The 18,052-nt window shown below is 42.3% G+C and overlaps 1 protein-coding gene across 1 annotated transcript in view; it reads right to left on the bottom strand.

Moving 5' to 3' along the window:
* ADAM19 (ADAM metallopeptidase domain 19) overlaps positions 1–18,052 on the bottom strand; it is a 90,226-nt gene that overhangs the window by 49,552 nt on the left and 22,622 nt on the right. The window contains exons 4-5 of the mRNA XM_060240243.1: positions 7,878–7,956; positions 1,461–1,537 (exon numbers count right to left, since the gene is read on the bottom strand). Of these exons, the coding sequence (XP_060096226.1) occupies positions 1,461–1,537; positions 7,878–7,956 (156 nt within the window). The remainder of the gene's footprint in view (positions 1–1,460; positions 1,538–7,877; positions 7,957–18,052) is intronic.

Genomic DNA, 18,052 nt, shown 5'->3' with positions numbered 1-18,052 from the left:
GTGTTAGAGGCATTCCATCAAGAGCCAGGAGTTGACACCCCAGTCCTGAATCCCACCCACTCAGCCACAAAACCTCTGTTTTAGTTTATTTAATTTCAGCTGCATCTGTTTCAACCATCCCACCCTGGCCTTCAGCCCCTCAGCCAAATTTGCCAGCCACCCACACATCAACAGATATAGCTGGGAGTCATCAGCATATTGATCACATCCCAGCCCAAAACTCTGCACCAACTGGGTGAGGGTGCACATATAGATGTTTAACACTGGGAAGAGGATTGCCAGGGACAGCTAAAGCAGTTACGCAAATAATCTGAGGGACAACTAAAGCAGTTATGCAAATAATCTGCTAAACGATGCATAATCAGGCATACTTCACTTTCAGGGGGTAGCCATGTTAGTCTGTGGCAAGAAAAATAAACAGGAGCTTGTGGCACTTTAAATACTAACCAAGCTTCATTCCAGCATAAGCTTTCTTGGACTAGAGCCCACTTCTTTGGATGGAATGGCTATGGCTGCTAGACCTCTCACTATGGAGAGACATCTCTCAATGGCAGTCATCTGTTCCCACTGCCACTTTGAGTGATGGTGGGAGAAAAATAAAAATAATGATCAAAGACATCACTGTTGCCATTAGGTCACCTGTAGAAAAACCAGAAGTGGCTTAGTATAGCCCTAGAAACTGGTAGAAACTCTACTTTCCACCAATTCCTAAAGCTATACCAAGTCACTTCAGGTTTTCCTGGCTATTCCTACAGCTACTCTATGTCACTTTCCAGTTTTCCCCAGAAGCGACATAGTGATGTTGTATGCCCATGTCCCTTCCCCTCCAACACTTCTGCCAGTTGCCAGGATCAGGCTTGGCAACACTAGAATGAGTGCATCCTTTCTTTGCTACCATTTTACATAAGATGCATTTAAAAAAACAGCATTCTCAAGAGGCAATGAACAAAGGATGAACAGTAATAATGTAAAACAAAGTTTGAGTCCAGTGGTACCTTTAAGACCAACAAAGTTTTATTAAAGGTATGAGCTTTTGTGTGCATACACACAGCCTCAGATATATTGTAATAATGTAAAATGAAGAAAAATACAGAGACAATTCACTAGATATGCTAAGTTCTTCAACTCCTGTAATGAATGGGGAAACCTGGTTTTCCTAAGACAGCTAGCATGTATAATCTTACTGTGTACTTCACTGGTACCTTTTGATTTGTCTCAACTTAGACAACATAGTATTTGAAAGCTCACAAGCATGGAAATGATGACTAGCAATTACCATGGGTAATAAACAGGCCTGTTTGCCCTAAACCCATCTTCTCATTTGATAAGTCACAGCAACTTCTGATCTTCATCCTATCTTGTGATGGTTAACTATAAGAACACATGAAGCCAGAAGCACATGTAATTTGAGATTTAATTTGATATTGTTTTCTATGTGTGTGAGAGAGATTAGACTTTACCGTAGACCACTGCATGCGCTGAGTGCCACGCTGGAATCTTCCATCCCTCTCACTACACCATGGTAAAAGCAATGATTCTGGGGAGGAAAATTGGAGACTGTCAAGAGATGTTGTTCTGTCAACTAACTGTACTTGCCCCATCCCTTCTTTTAGAGCATGTTCTATCTCTCTCATACACACACACACACACACACTGGATAAGAGGTGGGTAAGGTACTGCATCTTCTTTAAATTTGGTTTTGATTAAAATTCCTGATAATTTATATCTGACAGCACACTATTGGTTATCTCAAAAGCATATAAAAAGAAAGGGGACATTTAAGGCTCATTTCCTCTGGATATTTTCCACTACCATGAACAGCACTGAAAATTAGGGAGAAGAACTACATCTCAGTGGTTGAGCAGCTGCTTTGCATAGAGAAGAAAGTCCCAGGTTAACTCTTCACAATCTCCAATTAAAAGGATAAGGCAGCAGGTGATGTCAAAGACATCTACCAGAGACCCTAGAGAGCCGCAGCAAGTCAGAATAAGCAGTACTTACCTTGATAGACCAGTGGTCTGACTAACTGTATGCGTTCAACTAACCTATATTACTTCAAAAGATCCCTTTTTAAAACATTAAAGTTAGGGTTGCCAAGTCCAATTTAAGAAATATCTGGGGACTTTGGGGCTGGAGCCAGGAGACTTTGGGGGTGGAGCAAGGAGACATTAGGGGTGGAGCCAAGATCAAGGCTATGACAAGCATCATTGAACTCCAAAGGGAGTTCTGGCCATCACATTGAAAGGGCCATCACCTTTTCCATGCCTTCCTTCCAGAGGAAATCATGAAGGATAGGGGCACCTTCTTTTGGGGCTCATAGAATTGGACCCCCTGATCCAATTGTTTTGAAACTTGGGGGGTATTTTGGGGAGAGGCATTAGATGCTGTATGGAAAATTTGGTTTTCTATCTCAACAAACAGCGCCCCCAGGGCCTCAGATACCCGCAGATCAATTCTCCATTATTCTCTATGGGAATAAATCTTCATAGGGAATAATAGAGTTCCCAGCAGACATTTCCCACCTCTCCCCTTGCTTTCTGATGACCCTGAAGCAGGGGGAGGGCCTCCAAACCGGGGGATCCCCTGCCCCCACCTGGAGATTGGCAACCCTAATTGAAGTTTAGAATCAGATTAACAGGAGTTCCTATCCTGCAATTTCTCAATCAAAAAACCCCATAACAGATGAATAAAGTCCAATCAAGCATCATACTGCTGAGCTGAATGTGATGGAGAGCAAGGATGTTGAGGACGGAAGCCTAATACTTTAACCAAACTACAGTGACACATGTGTTACTGAATATCCATGGCTGTGGGATCATTGCCAGTTTTCAGATCTTTAAAAATTCAGTAAGCACAGACTAATGCTATATGAGTTCCCACCATTATTAAAGGCAAGAAATAGACTTTTAGGACCTTAACTGACAATAGAATTCCATCATAGTAATCTTGCTTAGAAAACGTTATGCTGAAAGGAAGTGAAGAGGTAGCAGTGCCAAGAAAGATGAGCTCATAGTATTTAACTGTTATTTTAAAATTATAATTAGTAATGTCATTTTGGGTCGCAGTCTCAGCAAAGTGCCAGCCAGTTAAAGTACTTCCAACCAGTAATTCACAAGGAAAATTTCTCTGGACATAAACCAGCTGACATAGCATAGTTCTGCAAAGGGTTGTAACAGGCACGCTGAGACACTGCAATGTGTATCCAACATATAACACATTTGGAAGCTTCATTGATAAAGACCTGGCTTGAAGAAATTGGGGTGGGAGATAGTAAGATTGCAGTGGGTGGCTTCAGTATTATTACTGAAGAATGAGGCAACATCCTGCATGGAGACTGGCAAGGAAATGACTATCCTCAGTAAAGAACCAAGGAGACATTGACAGAGAATGGGTCACATTGGATTATTAATTAACACACAGCTAAGCCCTGTCTTACATGGAAAGTAAGCCCTGTCATGGTCTATCTAGTCCAGCATCCTTTTTCACATAGCAGCCAACTAACTGCCCTAGAGGCCAAACAAACAGAGCATAGAGGCCAAGGCCTTCAACAGAGGTGGAAGCAATCCTTCCATGGATGGTCTAGCCATCATAGCTAGAAGCCATTTATAGGTCTATCCTCCAATAAACAACCACTTGGAATATGATATTTGCATTTAGACAAAACCAGTTTTTCATTAAGGAACAATTTCTTGTTGAATCAGTCTAGCCACAGGATGTTTGTGGTTTACAAAGCCTAAATATCAGAATCAGATACTTTAAAAAAATATCAAATACATACAGGTTGACAAACTTTAAATAGTCTTCACTATTGGTGAAAGGAAAGTGGGAAAAAGCTGTTCGAAGTGTCTGGAACAGTTCAGTATCTATTTCCTCTAAGAAAGCTAGCAGTTTCCTTTCTTAGTGTCAATTGCACACTCCACAAAAATTAGGAAAGAACAGTATTTTGTGTATTTACCACAAAGCCACTTTCCAAAGGCTCAGATAATATTGAACACAGAGTATGCATCTGCATACTGAAAATAAAATATTGATGTCCCAAGATCATTCTGAGGATTTTTTTGATAACACAAATGTAAATTACATCAATAAACTCATGCCAAATAGGCTATCAAATAAGATTTAATGGTATAAATCAGGGGTCCCCAACCCCCCCCCCCCCGGTCCATGGACCGATACCAGTGTGTGGACTGTTGGCAACTGGGCTGCACGAGAGCTGTTCTTCCTGCCTGCCTCCTCTGTTTGCAAAGGAAAGTTGAAGCCGCCCGAGTGGGGTTGGGGGAGCACTACACAAGCACTGCCCCCAGCTCCTGGCCCTACTAAGGCTTCCTGCATTGTGGAAAGCTTGAGAGTTAAGATCTGTTTCCCTTCCCCTCCCCCCCTCCATCTCAGTTTGCAAAGGTAAGTTGGAGCCCAGTGGCCCTTAAGGTCTGTTTCTCTTCCTCTCCTATCCCTGCCCCATCTCTGTTTGCAAGGGAAAGCTGGAGCCCCCCCCCCCACACACACACACTGTTTGTGTGAGAGTTCACCCAGCACATTTTATTTTATAGTTTGGGGATTTTGAATTTAAGCCTCCCAAATTGTAGGCTCATATTGACCACTATACCTGGCTGTTTCTCTATTATTGTACTGCCTCTTAGGAGTTGTAGCTATTTTTCTGGGGAAGACTATAGTTTTGTAGACAAACACTCCAGTTTAGTTTTGTAGACTCTCCCACTCCAGGCAGCACTGGCATCAGCAACAAAGTATTGCAAGACTGTTAATGCTTTAAAGTATGTTTGTATTTAAAGTTAAAAAGTAAAAAATGGTGTGTGGGGGGAGTATTTGTGATTTTCCTAGAAATAAAGTGCACAATTGTATCATCTCAAAACCATCGCTCTGCCCCAGTCTGTGGAAAAATCATCTTCCACAAAATAGGTCCCTGGTGCCAAAAAGATTGGGGACCACTGATATAAATAACTATGCATGGCAGAGGACTAAGAGCCAAAAGGGATGTGGTGGCACCAATGGTAAAGCACGTTTTCACACATAACTATTATGTGTCTGTTATGTACTGAATTTAAGGTTTCGAGGAAACTTTCTCATGTGCCCAGGCAATTGCGGGAAAGCAAGAGACTCTGATTGATTTGAACCCAAAGCAGCAAACAATGAGAGGTCTTGGCACGAAACTTGACTGCCGTGATTTGGTATGGGAATCGTGTGTGTGTGTGTTTCTTTTACATGAATATAAGCAGGGTCTTGGTCCCACCATGTTGTCTTAGTGTGCAGCTACTAATAAAGCATGTTCCTGGTTGAACTCCAACGCATCGAACCCAGTATTTAACAGTGTCTGACACACAAGTCAGACCATTTATGTGTAGCCTTAGTAAACCAGCAATTTAAGGTTTGGAAGAGTAAACTGCTGATATCCGATCTTTATATGTGAATAAACCATCATATATCATTTAAGTGCATCTATATAGAATGCAGACCATATGGTAATTTTACATGGGTAAGCTTTACCCACGACTGTCATACTCAACATTCAGAAAGAAAGAGGGGGAAAATACATTTTGGTCAGCTCTTCCATCCCAGTTATTTATATAATTTTTTCTTGGAACATACCACTCACTTGCAAAATAGCAAGGCAGAGATATAGCATATTATTGACTCATACAGGAAAAAAATGATGGTGAGAATCGTGTGAGAGGACATAGTGCCAATAACAGCCCTTTCCAGAAGAAGAAGAGGAGACTGAATTTATACCCCATCCTCCACTACCCAAAGGCGTCACAGAGAGGCTTACAATCTCCTTTCCCTTCCCCACAACAGACACCCTGTGAGGTAGGTGGAGCTGAAAGAGCTCTGACAGAAGCTGCTCTTGAGAGGAACAGCTCTGTGAAAACTTGTGACTCACTCAAGGTCACATCAGCAGGTGCATGTGAAGGAGTGGGGACTCAAACCTGGTTCTTCCAGATAAGAGTTCATATACTACCACTACACCAAACTGACTCTCCTACACCAAAATGGCTCTCAGTCATCACACTTCTGACCCTCAGACCATATATAAAGTTAGTAAGATAAAGTAAAGTATAAAGTAAGATCTTGCTATTTGCAGTTCTCCTGAGGTATGTAGTTCCATTTTGTGTTGGGGTTGCCAGCATCCAGGTGGAGCCTGGAGATCTCCTGCTTTTACAACTGATCTCCAACTGGCAGAGATCAGCTCACCTGAAGAAAATGGGTGCTTTGAAGGATGGGCTCTATGTCACTGAAACATGCTGAGGCTCCACCCCAAACCCCACCCTCTTTCAGATCCACCTTCAAAGTCTCCATATATTTTCCAACACAGATCTGGCAACTCTATTTTGTGTGAATATTCCGTAGCTTTGGTACACTCAACTTGAAACCCCGTAGGGCAAGCAGTTGAGTGTACTGAAGTTGAAACATACATGTATTGCCCTAGTCACACAAAATAATGTCCCCGCATATCTAGAAAATCACAAGTAGCACAATCTTCCTATGCACAATTTGAGCACCAACATTATAACAAGAGCTAATAGCCTTTGTAGACTGGGGAACCAGTTCGGTGTAGTGGATAAGTGTGTGGACTCTTATCTAGGAGAACCAGGTTTGATTCCCCACTCCTTCACTTGCAGCTGCTGGAATGGCCTTGGGTCAGCCATAGCTTCTAGAGCTGTCCTTGAAAGCTTCTGTGAGAGCTCTCGCAGTCCCACCTACCTCAAAGGGTGTATGTTGTGGGGGAGGAAGGTAAAGGAGTTTGTAAGCTGCTCTGAGACTCTGAGATTCAGAGAGAAGGACAGGGCATAAATCTAATATCTTCTTCTTCTTGGAAAGATGGCTTGCAAATTGCAATATGTAGGAACACTATGTCCTTTGATCTGTTCCATTTTCCTTAATATTATTGTCATTTTCCTGAACAATGAAGAAGACACTAAAATTAAAAAGAAAAGTTTGCTGAGAGAAAAGAAAAACATGTTATCAAACTAACCAGCGAGGAAACATTTCCATCAAAGGATTCAAATACTAATCAACTTAACCAGCTGAAATAGTGTAAACTATAATATATACAACCATACAATAAATATAAAATTATAGGAATTTAAGTCTGAACATTAGAATAACATAATAAGAAAAAGAGATTGAACTCCACTTGCTCAGTGGGGAGCTACAGAGATAACATCTGGGGACCTGATCCTGGATAAAGATTCTTTCCTCAGAGAAGGAGATAACAAAAACTAACAAACCATTGTTCAAAAAGGTTTTTAAAAATCATATTCATCACACAATGATAATAGATGTAACTCTTAACTATTTAAATGAAATTCATGTGGCTACAATCTGAGTAATCATGCCGTTTCCAACCTTTTAATCCATATATAGCAGCTAAAATTCCCCTAAAATTCCCATTTACCATTTGTGGTAAATGTTAAAAACAGGTATGATTCACATGGGTACTAAAGTCCAAGTGTGGGTGAAGTGTGAATACCTGGGTCTAAAAGTGTGATCAGTTTGAACATGGAAGTGATGGAAATAGAATGAACTCATCTATTCTCGTTTTTAGTTGGAAACCCACTCCAATGCAGAAAGGCAACTAGAGGCTGGCCAGCAGCTTGCCTTTCATGGTCTGGTTGTGCATGTCCCCAGGGAGCCTAAGGAAACATGGGGACAGCAGGCAACAACTTGCTACTGGTCTTTATTTTCTTCTGTAACCTGCTACAAAATAATGTCTCCATTGGGAGTTGCCTCATGCCAGGTTCATATACCCTGCCAAGGAAGTTGCACTTCTCACTCCCTCACTGACCTGCTTCAGATTGCGTTATAGGTACAACCCTATGCAGGTTTAGCCTGGAAAGCCAAAGGAGCTATATTGAAATACTTACTGTGTGGTTCAAAGTGATGGTGTGGGGGGTTCCAGTTTTAGTATAATGAGTTTCAGTATAGCTCGGTGCAAACAGCTGCCTGCCAGAAATGAGAAAACAACAATAACATAAAGATAGAATTATATTTTGCACATTATCTGAACTACCCACCTGGCCAAATATCTTGCTGCCACATCTACCCAATGGCTTATCCTAATATTTAGCAAAGGAAATATAAACAGTTCTGGTTAACGTGTGGGATTTGGGTTGAACCTGTTTAAAGTTGTGTGTTTCTGACTGCTTCCACAATGTAGTGCTGGAATAAAGTACAATATGTAACATGACACTTAAAAATAAACAAATAGAGTATTAGATAGGCTTTCTGAGGTGACAGTAAAAGGGTTGGCATTCACTATTAAGAGGCCCTTTGATATGACTCAAGAAAAGGAAAGATGCCTCTCCATAATTTATAAACACATATCCTGCCTCCACTGTCATCCTCTCTAACCTGAAAAAGCCCACGATATTCACTGGGTGGTCTTGGTTAAGCTATTAAGTCTTGGCCTAATGTATTTTATAAAATGAATGATGTAAGAATTGCGTAGCATTTTCTACACAGAGTGTGCGCTGAGGAGACAATTAAAGATGACTAATGCCATCATGACAGTTATTTCATTGCTGCATTCCCGCAAAACCCATTTCTTTCTGTTCATCATCGCTCCTACAACCCATTCGTAGTCTTGCATCTGCAGACTGCAGCAAACCACAAAGCACTACAGACACAAATACAAATGCCCTTCACTAGAAAGTAGGCCCTGTTATCTCCTGTATCACCAAGGGCTGGAGAGCATGAAGCTGCAAAAAGCAAGTTACTTCCTCTTCTAAATTGTATTAACCTCCAGGAAAGTAGCACGAGCAGTGCGCAGAGAATAAGCAATGTCCTCCAGAGAGGCCATGCCAAGTCATCTGCTAGCCTGTGGGTGCTTTAATGAAACTAAATGAGATTACACTCCAAAGTTGAATTTATTCATATCCAGAGTCACATAACTCATTTGCATTGAATTATACCAAACATGAATTGCTTTTAGGTTCCAAAAACTGAAATGTTTGTAACACAGATCTACCCCAAGTAGAAAAAAAGAACAGGTCAGAATCTACATACCAAGGCCAGAGTTCACATAAACTGACGCCCTTACAGGTTAGGAGATGTGAGCAAATATGAAATACTGGGATTTCATTTATATGCTGTTTATAAAACCTCTCTCACACTTTGGCAAATATAGTTATAGGACTGGCTAATATAGTTATAGGACTGGTTTGCTCCTAAATTAATGCATGACTCAAGAGCATTTTGCCATCAAAATTCAGAAGACTTTTGCATCTGGTTAGAGAAGAGGCTCAAGAATGGTTTGCTCCTAATATAAATATTGTAGAGAGCATTTTGCCAGCATAATCCAGAAGGCTTTTGCTTCTGGTTAGAGAAGAGGTTCAGAACTGTCTTACTCCTAATATAAATATAGACACTTAAGTGGTATTGAGAGGTAATAATAATCAATAATAAATTTTAGAAATGATTAATTTAAAAATTTAAGAAATTATCCACGTCTATTCAGCTTTGTGTTGTATCTCATTACAATTACCATGGTCTATTCCAGGATGAAAGATTTTGAAGTAAATAAAGAGGTTGCAGAGAACCAAATTCAGCCAAATTCAGAAGATTTTTGCATCTGTTTAGAGAAGAGCCTGGCTTATGGCCTGGCTTACTCCCAATATCAACACTGATTATAACAAAAGGCTGATAACTTTAAAGGAGACAGAATTACTCCTGAGGAAGACTTTTGACAAAATGCGTCTATGGGTGCTCACTGGGATGGACCTTTCTTTGTAATTTTGAAATATTGTAAAGTTGTACTTCTTTATAATGTCTACAAAAGACTTATGTGACTCTTTAAATTTTTTTACTAAATGTTGTTAGCCAGTGTTTGTTTGTATTGCTTGTAATATGAGCTGTGATCCCAGGTTGTTTTTTCCAATCTGGAGGTTGGCAACCCTAACACTCACTCATGAGGCACTAGAAAAGAGTAGAAGTCCAGTAGCACCATAAAGACTAACAAAATTTGTCATAGGGTGTGACGGAACCGGCCCGATTCTGCCTTCAGACCCGGTCCCGTCAACTCCCTATTGAGTCGCCAACTCCTGGAGGGAGCTATTTCTCCTCCGGCCACTTGGGCTCGCTGCCACCACCTGCTCAGTCTAGAGGTTCAGATTGAGAGGAACAGGACTCCCAATCCCCCTCTCCAGCTATGAGGCCAGGCCTCAAGGCCCTCTGCCACCCAGTACTTGGGTATCACGGAGACCACAGCACTTTTTTGGGGAACCCCTGGAGGATTGGCACCTTATCCAACTGCATGCCTTTCCCCTTCCCCGGGGCCCCCTTCTTAAAGCAGCGTGGTCTAAGGCGGTTGGGGATCTATGTGGTACAGAGTTTGACTGCCAGCATTCAAAACAGTAAAAATATTTAATTAAAAGAGAAAAAGAAAAGAAAAGAAGAACAAAACAAAAACAGTTGCATGTAAAAGGTTAGCACAGCACATCACCCGCACAGCAAACAGCATGACAAAGAAAAGGTGGTTATAAACGCATTTTACTGTCCCTGGTCTAAACTTGCCCTGTCTTGTGGATGACTTACTTGGTCTGACTACCTGGGGGCCTTTTCCTTTTGAATAGGCCTCTTCCACAGGCAGGAGCCCCCACACTGGCAACCTCTTCCTTTGAGCGCCCGCTGAGAACTGCCTCTCTTCCTGCCTAACTCACATACCAAGAACAAAAGAATTTCCTGCCGCTCTAGGAGGCTTTCCCCCTAGAGTTGTTGGTTTGGCTCTGGAAGGGAGGGGGGGAATGAAAGGAGGGCTAGGCCCCAAAGCCTGCTTAGCAGTTTCATGTTCCCTCCCAACTAAGATGGCGTTTCTCCACATAGGGTATGAGCTTTCGTGAGTTACTGCTCACTTCTTCAGATACAGCACATGGTGGCTAAACTTGCTTAACATAAAAGTCACATATAATAAACATCAGATGTTTGAGAGCTGTAAGACATGAACAAATATTACATACATGTAATATTTATTAAAACTCTTAATACTTTCTTTGCACAGAAAGACAAAATACATATCTATGCACTTTACAATACAAGATGATAGAAGGAGACTTTTAAAAAAACAAAAACTGGGAATAACAGTCCCCATAAGACCAGTACAGGGAAAGGTTGAGGAATTATTTTTGGCACCAGTGGGAGAAGGAATCATGCATGTGCCATATAAGCAGATCCAGGTGGGCATGTGTTGGTCTGAAACAATAAAACAAAGTTGGAGTCTAGCCTCTGTTTAGAAATCTCTAAAAAGGAGAGCCTACCACCTCCAGAGGAAGCCTGTTTCACTGAGAAACCACTCTAATTGTCTGCTCTAGATGGCAGAGATCACTTCCCCTGGAGAAAATGGCTACTTTGCAAGGTGGACTCTCATACCTTGCTGAGGTTGCTTCCCTCCTGCTTTGGTCCACACTGGGAAGAAAAACTGTCCTTTTCCTAGGTAGAGGCTGCAGGGAGGAGGGAGGAGATGGGAAGCTGAAGTCAGATCAATTCCCCCATAATCTGTAGACCTTTCCATTTTTTTCATCTCAGCTATCTTGAATACCTCTGAAAGCCTTTCATGTTCTGGATTCAAAGAAGCTGGCTAACAATATCCAAGTCATGACTTACACCGGGGCAATTCTATGAAGCCATTAAGGGCACTACATAATCAAGTTATATTGTTTACATATTCCCTTTATTGTTTGTCATTCACTCAGTTTCCTCTTATTGTTTCCCAGACCATGATGCTATCCTTTAGTCTACTAAAAACCCCAGGAAATATTGGAATTATTTACAGTAAACTCAAATGAACAAACAAACCTCTACAATCTGATTTCTGCCATACTTAGCAAAAACAATATTATTGTGGCCTACATGTAAGAGCAAAGGATGGAGAAGGAAACAGGTGTAATATTTACAGCTAGTGTTTTGAACTCAAGATATCATGTAGGTCAGTAGTGAAGCTGCCAGGACACAATCCAGTGTTGAAATAAGTATGCTAACGCCCATTGATTTCAAGGGACACAAGTATGGTTAAGGCATGAGGCAAACATAATACATGGTTATGATTTAACTAAACTAACCATAGTTAGTGTGATTATCTGAACACAGGCCACTTCACTAACTTAGCTAAGGTCCATCAAACCAGGATTCGAAATCCTGACCTAGATTTGCTTTATTATCTACTGTTTGTCTTATCTATGGTTTCAGCTGATGTAACAATGCAAATTTCATTCATATACAATCACAACAATCTGCTTAATAAATTGCATGCGGAGGGGGGGCATTCTACTACATCACTAATCTCACAAACCAAACCAGTTTGCTTGACTCTTAAAAGTTTGTGATGGTTCATGGGTCAGAAACCAGGCATGCCATGAACCACTAACTGCATTTTCCTGGATTGTGCCCATCCCTAACCGTGAACTTAAAAAGAGTTGTATCAGCAAAATCCTGTAAGGTGCTGATAACCACAGATTTTTAAAGTAACTTCTGCATATCAATTTGCTATTTCTTGAAGGAAGAAAGTCTTTTTCCCAACCCCCTTCAATAGTCCCAATAAATCATACACTCTCAGCTACTGGGAGAAGGGGCAGGAAGTATGTCCTCTATTTCCTTTGCACCACATATAAAATACAAGAGCCCTGCTTGATCAGACCAACGGTTCACTCAGTCCAATGTTTTCCACAATGGCTGATCAGCTGCCCTGGAAAGCTAATAGTAAGGTCACAAAAGGCAAAGGTTCCCCTTGCAGCATGTACTGGCAGCTGATATTCAAACACCTAAAGCTTATTCAGCCAATGACAGACATTTTTTTTTCCTAATCTCCTTTCAAAGCCAAGCCTCCAAGGTAGTGGCCATCATTACACCCCATGGTCGAGTTCAAGAAGTTAATGTCATGTACTGTCTTTTGTTTGTTAAGTACTTTCTCTTGTCTATCCTCAATATCTGTGTTAAATGCCATCAAACCACTTCCAACTTACGGGGACCCTACAAATAAATCACCTCAAAACTGGCAGCCTTGCTCAGGTCCTGAATCTACTTCTCATCCATTTCATAGGGCAGCTCCAAGTTTTAGCATTTTGGAAGAGGGAGAAAAAGTCTAGTATTTCTCCAAACAATTATTTTCCCCTTAGTAATCTTTTTTTCTAAACTGAAAAGTGCAAGGTTCATATAAAACCTTATGATACTTGCCCATTGTATCTGTGGGTAACATTGGATGAAGTCTAGGAACAATGAAGAATTTCATTTCAATATGAACTTACTCATTTTGACTACGACCTTTGTATTGCAAAGATAAGCTTTAGATAGTACAGGGGTGGCCAAACTGTGGCTTTCACACATATTGTGCAGCTCATGGAGGCCAAGGAGGAACTGAATGTGGACTTACTCTCAAGTAAGCTTGCGAAGCATTGGGACCTCAGTCAGCCTTTGAGCACTGACCCTTATGTAGGCAAATATTTCCACCATGTGAATTGGGGAAGGGGAAATAGGCCACCCCTGATGTTGGCTGATCCTGCATTGAGCAGGGGGTTGGATGAGTCCCACTGCATCATGTAGTAAACTGGATGTCAAGCTGAGCAGCCCTCATTGTGCTACAAGCCAGCATGATGGGGCCACACAGTTCAGTGATGCAAACAATAGGCATTATTAGATCACCCCCTGCATCACCCAGCAAGCAGAGCAGCCCTCAGAGTAAACCTGTGCTACAAGCCAGCATGACTGGACTACACTGTTCAGTGATTCAAATAATGGACACTAGGGCCGTTTTCGCACTAGCGTTTGCTCCAGCGTAGCGCCCCATTTACCTCCGGATCTTCTCTTGGATTTCGCACATGTTGCTCCGGCGCTGCGGTTTGCTCTGGCGCTTCAGGGATTTTACGCCGGAGTATGTTTTTCAGCATGCTGCCGGAGTTTCCGAAAACCTCCGGATCCACTCCGGATCCACTCAGCGGAGTTTGCTGTGCGAAATCCATCCACGCCGGATCGACTGCTTTGTGGGCGTCACCCTCTCCCTTTCCGTCCTCCCACCCCATCCACCCGCTTGGCCAATCATCAGCCTTTCGCGGCGCTTCCCCAAAGTGCCGGCACGGCCATTTTTTTTTTAAACTTCACAGTTTTGCGTAATAGCGATATTTCGAAATTAACAAATAGGAAAAAAAAAAACCCTGGAATAGCCTCAATTGCCACCTCAATTGGTTTCGTTGGAATTTTTTTTATTGACTTTAGTTGCGTTATTTCGCTGTTGCGTTATCTCGATAATGCGAAAGGAGAGGGGAAGGAGAGAATGGGGCGGGGGGGGAGCTCTGGCAGCAGGAATCAGTCAGGTCCCCGTTGCAAGCGCCAGCCGGGGAGGGGAAAGAGAGCGGAGGAAATTTGGGGGGGGAATCTAGTGCTTCAGAATTTGGGGGGGGGAATCTAGTGCTAGGATTCTCCACTGTGAATGCTTCTGTTAATACATGAAGGGCTGTGGAGGATTCTACAGCTGCAGCCAATCCATAAGCAGCAGCAGCACACGTGATGCGGTTTGTCCACGAAAAGAAGGGGAGGGATCAGCTCGATGTTACGTTAGTACGTTAGTACGTCATTACGCAACCAGACTTGCGCTTAAAAAAAAAATGATTGACAGGGCATCGAACTCAGGTCGATGCCAGTGGGAAAACGATTTGAGCTGGGGCTTCAGGGAAGGCGACTCCGCAAAGAGTCACTAGTGGGAAAACGAGAAAAATGATCCGGACATAATTGCGCTGCGGAAAAAGGGGAGCAAACGCTAAGTGCGAAAACGGCCTAGGAGATCACCCACTGCATAATCCACCAAACTGGATGTCAAGATGAGAAGCCCTCACTGTGCTAGAAAGCAGCATGATAGGACCACACAGTTCATTGATGATAACAGTGCGCATTATTAGATCATCCATTTCATCATCCAGCAAACTGGATGTCAAGCTGAGCATTTCTCATTCTGCAAAAAGCCAGCATGATAGGGCCACACAGTCAGTGATGCAAACAATGGCCATTATTATATCACCCACTGTAGGGCTGGCCAAACTGTGGCTTGGGAATCACATGCAGCTCTTCCACACATATTGTGTGGCTCCCAGAAGTCAAGGAGGAACTTAATGCAGGCTTACTCTCAAGTAAGCATGCTTCGCATCAGGACCTCAGTCAGCCTCCTAGGTCTGACCCATACATAGGCGAATATTTCCACTGTGTGTGAAGTGGGGAGAAGGGGGAAATAGGCAAGCTTACAAGCTCTTCTCATTTACTGCAGAGGTTGCCCAGAGACCTAGTGCAGGGAAAGAGAGTGCAAGAGCCAAAGGAACCACTGGAAGGAGGGATGGAATTAAAGAGGGCACCACAGGGTTCACCCTAAGTTTCATAGCTCTTACAAGAGCTGCATTTACTAGCCTTCTCACTACACAAAATAATGCGTTTTGCAACTGGATTTTTGCTATTCATACACAGTAAAAATCCAGTTGCAAACTGCATTATTTAGTGTAGTGTGAATGCACCCGTGGTGTCAAGACAAAAAGATATACATAATGATGCAAATGGTGGTCAGTTATTTATATGATACATGTGTCTTTCCTTCTCCCACTGGGGTCAAAAAATAATTGCTTAACCTTTCCTTATGCTGGTCTTATGGGAACAGTTATTTCCAGTGTTTGTTTTTTTAAACGTCTCCTTCTAGCATGGTCATGTTGTCAAATGCATACATATGTATTTTATCTTTCTGTGTAAAAAAAGTATTAAGAGTTTTAAGAAAGACATGTGTAATATGTGTTCATGTCTTGCAGCTCTCAAACATCTGCCATTCTGTGTGGCTCTTACGTTAAGTATGTTTGGCTATCCCTGAGATAGTACTATGTGTCAGGAAGGATCTCAGAAACCAGGAAGCAAAGAAACTGCAAGATATTTTGTCCTTAAAATACCTAGACCAGACAGTGCCCTAGCTTCTAAGAACCTCCTGAGCCATGTACATTAATAATCTGAAAGTTCAATAGCTACAAACCAGGAACAACCTTTGTGGATACATTAAATGTAAGTGAGCCATACAGAGAACTATCTCCATGTGGAAATGGTCTGTATTTTGTGCAGGGCATGAATATCAGTAATTAACCCTCTTTGCTGCCTATTTCTACCACCACAAATAACAACCCTAAAGAATAATGACATTGGGTGGTGACGATGAACATGGTGCTAAAATAGTCAAATGTGCACAGCCAGTAGGGTTGCCAATCCCCAGGTGGGGGCAGGGGATTCCCCGGTTTGGAGACCCTCCCCCCGCTTCAGGGCCATCAGAAAGTGGGGGGAGGGGAGGGAAATGTCTGCTGGGAACTCTGTTATTCCCTATGGAGATTTATTCCCATAGAAAATAATGGAGAATTGATCTGCGGGTATCTGGGGCTCGGGGGGGGCTGTTTTTTGAGGTAGAAGCACCAAATTTTCAGTACAGCATCTAGTGCCTCTCCCCAAACTATCCCCCAAGTTTCAAAAGGATTGGACCAGGGGGTCCAATTCTATGAGCCCCAAAAGAAGGTGCCCCTATCCTTCATTATTTCCTATGGAAGGAAGGCATTGAAAAGGTGTGCCGTCCCTTTAAATGTGATGGCCAGAACTCCCTTTGGAGTTCAGTTATGCTTGTCACTGCCTTGATCTTGGCTCCACCCCCAAAGTCCCCAGATATTTCTTGAATTGGACTTGGCAACCCTAACAGCCAGCAAGCAGAGCCACATTTTATGAAGTGTTATTCTACAGAACGGATTCTTCGTTGCTCTCTACACAGCTGTTTGTGTATCAGCCTTTTAAGATACTGGTGGCAGAATTTGTCATCTTGTTTTTAATCTATATTTTATCTGCACTGCTCAAAACGAAGCTGCTCTTTTTTATAAGGCTAACAATAAACTGGCTTTTTCAAAAAGCCATGGTCACAAAAATGGTTGTGGTTGACCCTAGGTCAATGGGTAGACTCTAAACTCATTTGCAAGTCTCTGTCACAAACAAGCATTCCTAGGGTTGCCAACCTTCACATCAATTTTTGGTATGAGTTGTTAGTGATTTTGTTCACAGTTATGTTAATCCCGCACCTGAGGAAACTACTGAAACAAGAAGTGAAAGTTAACGGTCCTGTCACTGCAATTAATTTGAACAACTGGGTAACTTTGTAATGGACTGATGTATATTTCTATCGAATACCTGTTGTATTAAAGGTTGTATTTCTACTGTATGCCTGTTCTAAGTGCAATTATTGTTATTGCAAGAGAACTTCCATAGTAATTTTGGGTCACAGTAACCTTCTTTAGGTTTGGGTTTGTCTCAACCTTCTGGTAGTGGCTGGAGATTTCTTGGTATTACAACTGGTCTCCAGGTAGGATTGCCAAGTCCTCTTCAAGCCCTGGTGGGAGACATTCGCCCGCCAGGGCTTGAAAAGTCGTACCATAGAGTTTTACCTACCAAATGGCTAGACTGTCTGGGGAAACCATAGAGTTTTCCTGGAAATGCCTAGAGTGGCCCCATGTGCACGCCATCATTTTGATGATGTCACTTCCAGGTGATGTCATTCCACTGGCAATGCAGGGGGAGGTTCCCCCCGCCGGTGGGTTGGGAATCTCCGGGGAGGAGATTCCCTGCCTGGACTAGGGGCTTGGCAGCCTTATCTCCAGGTGACAGAGATCAGTTCACCCAGAGAAACTGGCCACTTTAGAAGGTGGTCTCAATGACATTATACCTCACCAAATCCCACCCTCCCCAAAATCTCCAGCTATTTACCAACTCAGAGCCAGCAACCCTAAGCATTATTCATTTTTGTAACCTGAATCAGAAGAACAATGATTTGGAGCAAAATAACTTAGTAATGTAATCTTATGTACATTTATTCCAAAGTTTACTCAGAATTCAATGTCATTTATTTTCAAGTAAGTATGCATAGCAGAGGTCCCCATCCTCTTAGATGCTGTGGGATTCTTTGGTATTCTGATGCAGGGTGATGGGCACAACAACAAAATGGCTGCGGTAGGAGGTTGAGCTGTTCACAAGATGGCTACCACAGGAGGCGGAGCCATCCACAGCA

This window comes from Heteronotia binoei, chromosome 5 (assembly GCF_032191835.1).
Source record: "Heteronotia binoei isolate CCM8104 ecotype False Entrance Well chromosome 5, APGP_CSIRO_Hbin_v1, whole genome shotgun sequence".
In the NCBI taxonomy this organism is placed as follows: Eukaryota; Metazoa; Chordata; class Lepidosauria; order Squamata; family Gekkonidae; genus Heteronotia; species Heteronotia binoei.
This window is presented reverse-complemented; position numbering and strand designations above follow the sequence as displayed.